The 11439-nt window shown below is 47.6% G+C and overlaps 1 protein-coding gene across 1 annotated transcript in view; it reads left to right on the top strand.

Moving 5' to 3' along the window:
• Positions 1 to 2923: 2923 nt before the first annotated feature.
• The window catches only part of LOC138453614 (uncharacterized), a 308890-nt gene continuing 300374 nt past the window's right edge, over positions 2924 to 11439 (top strand). The window contains exon 1 of the mRNA XM_069606623.1: positions 2924 to 3270. Coding sequence (XP_069462724.1) covers positions 2944 to 3270 — 327 coding nt within the window. The 5' untranslated portion in view covers positions 2924 to 2943. The remainder of the gene's footprint in view (positions 3271 to 11439) is intronic.

Genomic DNA, 11439 nt, shown 5'->3' with positions numbered 1-11439 from the left:
GTGGGACGGCTTCTCGTTCCCAGCCTCCGAGACTTAGCTCAATGTCAGTTCGGCCAAGTCACGTGGTTGAAGACCACTCTTGCAGGCTCAATTGCTTCAAATTAGCTTGTATCTTGCAGGGAATATTCTTTGCTGCAGCCAGTGTTACCTTGCCTCTGCGTGTGGAATGTGGTTTGAAACATTGTGGCCTTGGCTGCCTCTGTCCCTGTTGTGGCTGTTTTGCTTGCACAGCATCTTGTGGCTTTTAGGCTTCTCTGAGACGATCATGGCCTACTGTATTTTCCTAAGGCCTCCTCTGGCTTCCATTGTGTTCTCCATAGTGTCCATAGGTTAGTGTGTGTCACGGTCGGTCAGGCCCTTTGAGTGCTCCTGTCCTTACATAAGGTTAGTTGCATGTAAGCATTTTCAAGCACGTACTCAAGCCCTTCCGACTTCTTTCATTTCTGTAGCTAACCTAATGGCAAAATAATAAACGTGCCGACAGTATGTATTTGTCACTGTCCTCTAAATCATAGGGCTGTACGTGTGTGTTCTTAGTGTAGATTGGGTGTGTGAGTGTCCCGAATGTGGGGACTGCACGTGTGCTTCCTGTCTAATGTAGCTATGTCGTTGTGATGTCTCTAACGACTTAAGGCATGGCTTCTTGGTGCTTTTAGTCGATTCTGGCCATGTAGTCATCTCCAGCTCTGTCTTGCCTTTCTTCATCCACTCTAAGTAGTGGTCCGAATTACTGCAGGGTTGTATGGTCTGCTGGCAGGGTATTGCTTGTGATAATTATCCATTGTGGGAGCATTGGGGATAGGCATAATCTCATGCGATCAGTGGCCATATTGTCATCGGTGCTTCTTCCGGTTAGAGGGTCTCTCAGGACGGAAGGTAGTTTCGGATTTTCCCTCTTCAGCCTTAGTTCGAGGATCCTGGGGAGCGTGATGTCCGGTTCTCGCAGAATTTGTTTCCGGAGCATTACCGAATGACATCCAATGATAATTTGGAGTCTTACCTCCTCTTCCTCCTTTTCCCACCCACAGGTTGAGGTTAGGTGCCTGAGCCGACTGATATTTGTCCAAATTTTCGTCACTCTGCTGTATGGCTGTGCGCATCACAAACATCTTGTAGTCCGTGTTCACCATAGGGGAGAAGTAGTCTTTTAGTGCATTGACGGCTGCTTCATATGAGTCGTCTGCGGGGCGCAGGGTTTTGAAGAGCTTGTGGACTGCGGGTCTGGCTGAATGTATCAGGGTGCACTTCTTGGTTCCCCTGTTGCGTTGAAGTACATTTCTAGGCGCTCCCGCCACATTTCCCATCGAGGGCCCAGTGACGCTGGGGCCCCCTCGATGTCGAACTCGCATAGGGGCGCAAGTGAGTTATGTTGTTGGGATGACCCACCCTGCAGTCGTGGGGGTGTGGGGGCTGCTGCAGTGTCCTCAGCTGACATGGCTACTAATGTGGGGTGCCGGCGCAGGTGTTGATTTAGGGGTGCACAGGCACTCGGAAAGGAGCCGCTGCCCCAGTCCCTTGGCTGGTGGGAATACCTCCAGTGGGGTGCACAGGCGCTCCTGGGGAGCCTGCTGCCCCTGTGAGTACTGTAGGTCGTCTCACTTTGGTGGGGTTGGTGTGCTGGAATTTGGCCAGTATTGAGCCACCTTGGGTGGTGTGGTAGAAAATCAGAGTGGAAGCGCACAAACACTCTCCTGTGAGAGCCGTGCTGGCTTTCTGGGTGAGTAGGTCTTCACCCTCACTGATTGAGGGGCCGGTGATCAGTTTAACTCCCTGGGCGTTCCAAAAATTCTGTCCGGCGTCAGTAGTAGTCAGTATGAAGCTGTATGTGGGGTAGGATCCCTTACTGGTGTGGCAGAGCACGATGAGGCTCTGTTGCAGGATTAGGGGTACCACGCCGTGTGGAGCGGAGGTCCGGATGCAGCAGATTCCTCGATCCGCAGATGCACGCAAAGGTACGACCCTTGTCGCCAATGTTATGGGGCTCTGTGTGGCCTAGGCGCGTGGCACAGTGCGTAATGGGGCACACTCACGGTGCTGATGGCTCATAGGCCCTGTTACAGTCCGTTGCATGGGCGCATAACAGTCCTCTTTATTGATAGCTCCCTGCTTGACATAACGCATCATCCCGCAGGTCACGTGACACCACAACAGTCACCTCTGAGATGGAGGTAAAAAAGGTTCGCTTTCGGCAGACGTTACACCTGAAATATCACAAGCGGTTTCTGAAAAGACCCTGTGAAGTGGGTGGACATTAAAATCAGTGGTATTAGACAAATACCGCCTATTTCACACTGTTAATTACCCCCCAACTCATATTGATCGTCACCCTAAACGTCCAAATACTCAACACATTATGATTCCCTTAGTTACCTCTGCTCTTATAGTGTACAGTAGGGGGTGCTGGGTGCTTCATTTTGGAAAAGTGTGCAGCCTATACTTGCAAAATAGGTATGGATGTACTATCATAAATATATGAGCTTTTGGTAGATAGTGAATGGTGGATATAATGAATGTGCTCACTGTAATAGTAAAAGAAAAGAATCAACGTTTCTTTGGTGAGGTAGATATAATCCTGCTGCTAACGATTCCCTGCGTTGGATCAACGGCGTTTTTAATAGCTAAAGTGGCAAATGAAAGGAGGAACAGTTCACTTTCCTGAAATTAAAATTGTCAAAACATGGCTTGAATGATGAAAGAATTCATGGAATTAAAGTTTGTTTTTCGTTTGTGGCTCTTGAACACGGACTCTGAAGCGTTCCTCGACAGAATTTCCGAGTGCCAAATTGTTCCCTAATTCTTTTACTTTATCTTTCCCAATGTTACCTTCCAGGTGAGGTTGAAATGTAAAGGGAACCCCTCCCACGCAGGTACGTGGTACGCTCCGCTACCTGATAAGACGGTGGTGTGGGGGCGGATGGAGGACTGTTTTACTATTCAGCAGGGATGGATCTGATTGACGTGCAGAGGCGTGGCTTCGGCCAGCGTGAGGCGAAGCAGTTGGAGGAATGGCTGGTGAAGCCAGCGGACGCCGGGGGTCAGTGTTTGGGCCAGCAGACCTGTCAGTGCTCGGAGGGGCGGGAGGAGACTCTTGCGGTCTGCTGCCGCTCCCCGGCGGCACCCTCCCCTGCCTGGCTGCTACTCCTCAGTGACGAGGTGCTGTTGCTGGTGCTGCGCCTACTGGACCCCTTCTCCCTGCTGCGGGCCGGCTGCACGTGCAGCGCCCTCTGGCGAGTCTGCGCCACTGCCTCCCTCTGGCGTAAACACTGCATGGTTAGTCCCGCCAAATACCTTAGTGGTCCGTTTCCCTACGCTCCCCAGCCTGCAGGTTCTCAATCGTTTATTAGCGAACTATTAGTGTGTTTCAAACTTTCACTGAAGTAGGCAACGGATCGCAGACTGTGTGGCAACTCCTCTACTTGGAGATTGATGACTGGATGTGTTTCGTTTGCTTTTTTTTAATTTATTTTTTTACTCCAATTATTTGCAGCGGCATATGGTTTTGCTTCCTAAAATCTTTTTTGTATTTTCAAAACATTGACATGTATTGCTTGCCTTTTAACGATAGGCCTACGGAATGAAACTGAGCGGGGCAGGTTCTACCAAAAATGCACCTATCCCTACGTAAAAGGGCGCTTATTTCTACCGTGGCCTCCAGCATTACGCGAGCAGTGGCAACAGTGTGTTGCTCAACGCAGCCGCCCGTGCCTTCTTAATTGTAGTAGCCAAGATTATCTTTCCCGCGGTGAGCTATGCCGCTAACTTAAATAGCCGCATATTTGCGAAAGCGTCAATAACTTGCCATGCAAATGTTCGTTTAATGATGATTGTGTGGATTTAAGGGACTGTTCAGTATGTTTCAGTTTCGGAGAAGTTGGTAACGTACGTTTTGGAGACTTGGGTACCAGCTCTACAAGGCGGTGACCTGTTGGCATTCCCTTGTGTGTTTTTTTTTTTTTTTTTTTTTTTTTTTTTTTTTTTTTTTTAAACGTCGATTATACCCCCCCGGCCCCTTATTTCTGCAAGCAAGGAGTCAGTAACGACCAGGTTTTGGGGCCTCTGTTAACATGTATTTTTGTTTAGCTTCAGCTAAGTGGGGCGTACAGGCGATGAGTTGACGGTCTGGAGATCCCGTGAAGAGGGTCTTCTCACTCACCCTTTCGACATAGGGGGACTGCAGCAGTGTGCCCAGGAAGCAATTTCTGCCCTCCATACACCAAAAAGTGCTTTTCGCTGAGGCCATCAACCCATTTTAGAAGGATGGACAATTTAAAGTCTGAGTTCTAGGGCTTTTATACGGGCTCAAATAGCGCCAGGATTGGTAAAGATGTCAGTGATTTAATCAGTGTGGACTGCATAGAACCAGGTAGCCTGACTGGCTTTCCTGGGTGTCCCTCAGGTACTCTGCGTGAACTGGATTGTTAAATGTGGCTAGACAGCTCGAACAGGATCAATCTTTTTGTTTGCTGAGGTCACTGCTTCTAGACTTAAGGGTGCTGGGGAGAGGGGTGCTCTCCAGTGAATCGCAAAGTTGGTGCTCTCTTGAGCAACATTCTGCTCAGGTTAAAATGACTTCCTCCAGGTGCCCTCTTGGTTTGCAGCTGCAGTCCGGCTTCAAGGTTCTGTCGGTAAATGTGTCCCACTAATGACATACATTACTTGTGTAATCATATTTCTGGTGCTTGTATTGCATCTTGTGTTAGAAAAGGAACGTCAACATGGGTTTGCCTGTAACACAATCCCTACTGTGACGTGTAGTGTACCGTACCCATGATTCTTCACATGTCAAGGTCCCCCTGGTTATTTTTTTCTGCCATGAGGGAGCCTGAATAGAATTGCTGAGTACAGAAGAGCGGTGCAAGATGTCTGTCCTTTCCACTCTAAGTGGGGACAAAGGGAGGGCACCAGAAATACGATTACCGTAATGTATGCCTTCCGATGCTGGTGAATCTGCTTGGAATCACAGGCTATGCATGAACTAGTGAGCAGTACCGGAGATGGTGATGGGATGTTGAAAGGAACATCTAGTGTATGAGACTTCTTTCAGCATAATTAGTTGAGCTATGCAATAAAAATGGAATTTCTATGCATTGATTATTTACATAGAATTTGGAGGTTAATTTGGGTGCAAGTGTGAATGTGTGCACAAAACAACTTTGTCCTCATGGTAACAAATAGCTCTTGAACTGAGAGCTTACAGTTCACTTCATTAGGAAGGTGTCTTGTGAGAACCCCAAGACTAGCCTTGTGCAGTGCCTCAAAAGGAGGGCCTATAAGTTTAGTAAGGATGACATGCAAGTGCCATCCGCGAGTTAGATTATAAACAGGGTGGTATAAACAGGGGGTGAAGTCTTTTCACCCCTTCCATAAAAGCATTTTCCACCAGGAAGCCTTGCTTTGAGACGTGGTGTAAGCAGACGGGGCCGCAAGGTGGAGCTTTAGTGAGTTAAAAACGAGTCTGGAGTCTGAGGTAAGTTGGGTTACTGTTAGGCTACCACACCAAATTACAGAGCGTTTCCACTTAATGACAATGGCTGGTACTTGGCTTATGTTGCTCTTTAAGAATGGCCATTCATATTTGAGGAAACTGGAGATGCCTGAACTCTATAACCTCAGGAGCCAAGCTGCTAAATTGAGTTTGAGGGCATTGATGCAGTGTAGCCCCCTGATCTTGATATAGCATGTTGTAGGGGCAAGGCAGTTTCACGGGAGGGTCAACTTATCATCTCCATGAGATGAGAACTATGGCTGACAAACCCACATTGGTGTTATTCGGGTCAGTGTAACTTGTTCCTGGTGCATCTTACCCTGTTGAGTGAGGGTGCACGTGTAAGCAAATCTGCCTGACCATTTGATCAGAGACCATTCCCCTTGGACATTTTTTGGGGATACATGAAGGCGTAGTCTGGGCATTGTGCGTTCTCCAGTGTTGAAAAGAGGTCAATGTCTGTATGCCCACATTCTGCAAAGAAGTGCAAAATGTGTGTAAACCCCATTCGTGTTCGGGCAGTTGACTTTCTGCTGAGCACGTTTCTCTGGCCCGTGTTGAGACGGGAGGAACATGTGTTTGCCCACTTCCAAATGCTTTGCGCCAGTTTGGACCGCCCTGTCAGGACTAGAATAGTTTTTCCCCTGCATTTGTTGGCAAACCTCTTTGAACAGTGCTAGAAGTTTTTACAGGTTGAAATGTGGGGTTGCCACTGATTGTGACCATGTGCCATGCACTGTGTGGTGTAGAAGGTGCACTCGTTACCCTGACAGGTACACGTGAAAGTGGCCTCTACTGCGGGGGTGGTAAAAGATTTCCCTTTCACAGGGTTCTCTTGTCCTCCACTGCAGTGATGGCACAAGGGCTTTGAGACCACCACTAGATCGTCCCAATGACCCCTAGCTTGACACCATTGGCTCGACGTCACATTTGCATCGTGTGTATGCGCAGATGGGCACGTTGCAACAGAAAAATGCAGGAAGCCATCAGCCGCATGGCTTTTCGTACAGTTGTCTGATGACCGGCTACATATTGAGGGATTTGGAACATGTTTTCGGATCCTCTTGTTGTAGGTGAAGACGCGTCTTCTGTCTGAATAAGAGCTCCCAGAAACTGTTTTACTTGGCTGGGGACAAGGCGTGATTTAATTTTTTTTTTCTTTCTTTTTCTTTTTTTTTTCTTTGTTGAAGAACCCCATCATTGATGGAGACCCCCAGCTCGAAGAGTAAGTAGTGTTCTCTAGACACCTGATGTGTCTACTGTGTACCATCTAGATAACGGTACACCGGAACGTACTGTCTGCGTAAGTGAGCTGCTGCCACTGCCAGAACATTAGTAAAAACCCTTGGCGCTGAGGCAATGCCGAAGGGAAGAAACTTAAATTGATAGTGTGTATTTTGAACCTTGGGTATTTCTTGTGCCCTGGCAACATTGAAATATGAAAGCATTCATCTTTCATATCCAAGGTTGCCATGTAATCCTTATGCTTCGCAGTGGAATTACCTCCTGCATAGTTGTCATCCTGAACTTTTGAGGCCTGACATACTTGTTTCAGGATGAAGATCTAATACAGGTTGGATCCTTTTTTTGGTACAAGGAAGTATATTGAATAGATGCCTTCATTTAACCGGAGAGAGAAGGGACAAGTTCTATAACTCCCATTTGCAGCAAGGCCTCAACTTCTGCCTGAAGAATGAGATGGTCTTGGGTCTGTCGTCTTCTTGGCGGGTGGTAACGAGGTGTCTGGAGGAAATGGATGCTGTATCCCTCCCACTTGAGGTAATCTCCTCCCATGTCTGGGTGAATCGTGTTATCCAGCATCCTACTGGAGATACATGAGGGGACTTTGACTGGAGAGTCGCTTTTTGGCAGGGGACCCACCAACGGCTGCATTCCCATTTATTCCTTTGCCACGGCAAAAACCTAGTTTTTGAGTGGCCTGATGGATGCTTGGTGACTCTTGAGTGGAGTACCATGGTGAACCTCGTGGTGTAGGAGGCATGTGTAGGTCTGGAAAAGGACTGCCATCCAAAGGACCAGCGGTTGTTGGAAGACCCCACAAAGCAGACTCCTCATGGTTTGTTATTAAGGGAAGCCTGCTTTCTGGATTGAACCCTGTGTTCCTGTAACATGCATGGCACTTGAGTAGAGTTCCTGCAGCTAACACTCTTCCAGCTTTGTTGGTGTAGTCTAAAGTGTTCTTTAAAATACTTTGGGTGACCTCCTGAACAATAGTGAGCAATTGCAACTTTGCTGGCTCAGGAACACTTTCATGGCCTCATTGTACAAGACCCCATTGAACGTCAATATAATTGGCAGGAAGTTGGTGTTAGCAGTATGGCTAGTATAGACTGCTGAAGATGTGGTTATTTTGCCTAATGCATACCATTTTTTTCCTTTTTTGATTTCTTGTTGGGAGGTGCTTCAGTTGAAGGCATTGACACTCCCGCATGCTTCCTGGTTGTAGTAATCAGAGAATATGGAACTGTGTCCCCGAATGTGTATGGGATCGGAGGGAGCAGATGTAAACCTCTTTTCAACCTGCTGTTTGACTGCTCGTGTTAGGGAAGGTGTGGGCAAAGGAGGGGGAAATCCACCTCTTTATAAAGTTAAGTCATGGAATAGATTTGACTTCCTGGCTTTGTCTCTTTAAGGATATCTTCGAAGTCCGGGCTGGGCACTGTCTCCTGGGTATCTTAAAATGTAATGCTTATTTTTTCAGAATATTAAACAGCAGCTGATCATCAACAGGAATGCGTCTCAAGGCTGCACAACAGTTGTAGCATCGGCAAATGTTGTCTGGCTCTGCTTCATGAGTGGGGGTTGTAGCCAAGGCCCCTAGTTATCGTAAAGCCATGTGTCTGGGTCCTGGGTATTAGGATCCTGGCCATCTCCCTGGTCTGGGGCATCATTTAAATCCTCATCCTGATCATCAATAAAAATATCACCTGAAATATCAGTGTCTAGGTATGGGTGAGGTAGTTTGCAGTGGGCTGAAGTCTAGGTGACTTATTCATGTAAAGGAAGATCTTTTCGGTAGTCTCTTTGGAAAAACACAAATTTCGACACCTTATCCATGGTCTGTTCGAACCTTTCCCTCATCCAGGATCCTGTATTTGGAGTTGAGTGGAAAAACCACCTCCTCTTGAACAGTACTTTTGTGACCCTGTAAGGACTGAGGCAAGGTGGAAGTGGCCTGTACATACCCTTGTGATGAAGGATGAAGCAGGAGGGGGAAGACTGGGTCCTAGTACTATAGTCATTTTGCTTAGGTGTATTTAGACCACTTCTCCTTTAATTTCGTGTGAGTGATTGTCGACATGTTCGAACTAACTGTCGAAGATTTAGGAGGAGCACCATGAAACTTCGAGCCATGCATGTGGAGGAAGTGTCTCTTTCCATGGTCCCTCCCTCCCCTCTATTGCTTGTTTTACTCCCTGGCCCTCTTCTGGCCACTACCCCTTCAATGTTTGGTTTGTGATGCATTTTTGTTCTCCGAGGTGGAAGATGTAAAGGGTCGGTCACCCACAAGTTTCTGTTGACTATTTTTTTTTTTTTAAACTTTATTTAACAATCGTGGTGGTACACTTACTACACAACATAACATACCATAGCATTTCACATTCCGTTTCTCCAATATCGGAACTTGGTTACAGTGGAACGATTTTACACACTTGGCACAGTAACAGTTCCCCCGGGGCTGTTTCCAGCCGACCCCAATTCACACAAGTATACCCTGAATGGGCCCCATATGTCCTTGGGTTTGCATGTACCTGGCAAGGACATTATGTAATGTTCTTCACATTCGTTGACATAGGCCAGCTCTTTAAGGAAGTGGTTTGCACTCGGGGCGTTCGTGCTTTTCCATTGTTGCAATATACATTTTTTGGCCACTGCGCACGCAACGTTGAATAATCGCCGGGCCACTACTGAGATCTTACCAATGTCACCAAATATATATTTCTGAGGAGCTAGGTCCGCTGGAATCTGTGTAATATCTTCTAGGATGGATGCCACTTCACCCCAGAACTTGTATATGAGTGGGCACCTCCAATACATGTGGAATGAGTCGGCCTGTTCGTCTCCACATTTCAGGCACCTGCTCGATCCATCTCGTATAAATTTCGCTACCTTCTGAGGGGTATAATGTAACTTATTTAACACCTTAAATTGGATTTGGCGGAGACCCGCGTTGATGGAGACTCCTTTTGTCAGAGCACAATATTTCTCCCATTTCTCGTTCGGGATCGTGATCCCCAGGTCAGATTCCCATGTCAGTCTGATCCTGTTTGTTGTGGGTGTGTTTGCCTGCATAACTGCATATAGCCCCGAGACACTAACTCCCCTTTGGGCAGTCAACACATCCAGGCATGGATGGGTAGGTGGTTCCTCCGGGAACAGAGGCCATCTAGCTTTAAAAGATAGTCGCATGCGATGGTATTGCAATATTTTCAGCGGATCTCTTCCCATCCCTACTTTAAATTCCTCTAAAGTTATGAACTTGCCATTAGGGTATATGTCCCGGAGTTTAAACTCACCATCTGGGTCCCAGTTTGTGCGGATACCCGGATCGTAGGACGGTGCTATACCGGGAAAGTTCCAGAAGGGTGCTTCCGGGCAGTAAGGGGCTACTATTCCAAGCCTGCCGAAGAGTCTAGACCACGCGTGTACTGTAACGCTAACCGGGTGGAATGGGCAGTCATCCTTATGTTTTTTATTAAAGATTATGGACCTTATATCGGTAGGGAGAGCGGCGTGCTTTTCGATAACAACATGTGGGGAGGTGTCCAGGTCGTCGTACCAGTATTTGATAAATTGGGCCTGTGCTACAAGGTAATATAATTCGAAATCCGGGGCAGCTATTCCCCCCTTGTCATAAGGTTCCACCATCTTTTCCCATTTCATCCTGGCCGCGTTCCCTCCCCAGACAAATTCCACCGCCAGTGATCGGAGGGTTGCAAAAAACTGTGCCCCCGGCCACAGCGGAATGTTGGTGAATATATATAGCAATTTCGGGAGTATTACCATTTTTAGTATGGCCACTCGACCAACGAGAGAAATGGGAAGCCGTGTCCACAACTTAAGTTTAGCAGATATGTTGTCTAATAGCTGATCATGGTTGTCAGCATAAAGAGAGGCTGCTCCAGTGGACACCACTATTCCCAGATATCTCAGCTTGGCGGGGGACCATTGCAAACCATATGTGTTGGTTGGGCATCTCGTGGCGGGGGTTAAGGGGAATATCTCGGATTTAGACCTGTTGGTTCTGTAGCCCGAGTACTCGGCAAACTCATGTATTGTCTCTATCGCAGGGCCTAAATGTACATCTGGTTCTCTAATATATAACAGTGTGTCGTCTGCATATAAGGATATGGATTGAGTCAGACCTGCCATTTTTATGCCCCTCTGCCCCTGATGCTCCCTGATTGCTGCTGCAACCGGTTCCATCGTGAGGGCGAACAATATAGGGGAAAATGGACATCCCTGTCGCGTGCCCCTGCCCAGCTTAAACCAGTCAGACAGCACGCGGTTGGTTAGCACTCTGGCGCCCGGGTCCGAGTATAACAGCCCAACACATCTTAGAAAGTAGGGACCTATACCAAATTTATTTAGCACCCTGAACAGGTAAAGCCATGACACCGTGTCAAACGCCTTTTCAGCGTCTAGTGAGACTGCCACTGCCTGGGCCTCCGGTTTTATCTGGGCCATTATACCGAACAGCCTCCTAAGGTTGAGGGCCGTCGATCTGGTAGGGATGAAGCCGCACTGATCAGGGTGTATCAACGTGGGCATGTGTGGGAGAAGTCTAGTGGCCAGGATTTTAGCAAAAATTTTTGCATCACAATTAAGTAAAGAAAGGGGGCGGTAAGAGGACATCTCGCTGGATGGTCGCCTGGGTTTCAGCAATACTGTGATTATGGCTTCTCTCATTGATGGCGGGAGAGTACCCACCT

Source organism: Ambystoma mexicanum, chromosome 4p (assembly GCF_040938575.1).
Source record: "Ambystoma mexicanum isolate Mex_15411 chromosome 4p, UKY_AmexF1_1, whole genome shotgun sequence".
NCBI classification, from domain to species: domain Eukaryota; kingdom Metazoa; phylum Chordata; class Amphibia; order Caudata; family Ambystomatidae; genus Ambystoma; species Ambystoma mexicanum.
Note: the sequence above shows the minus strand (reverse complement) of the source record. Positions and strands in the feature narration are given on the sequence as shown.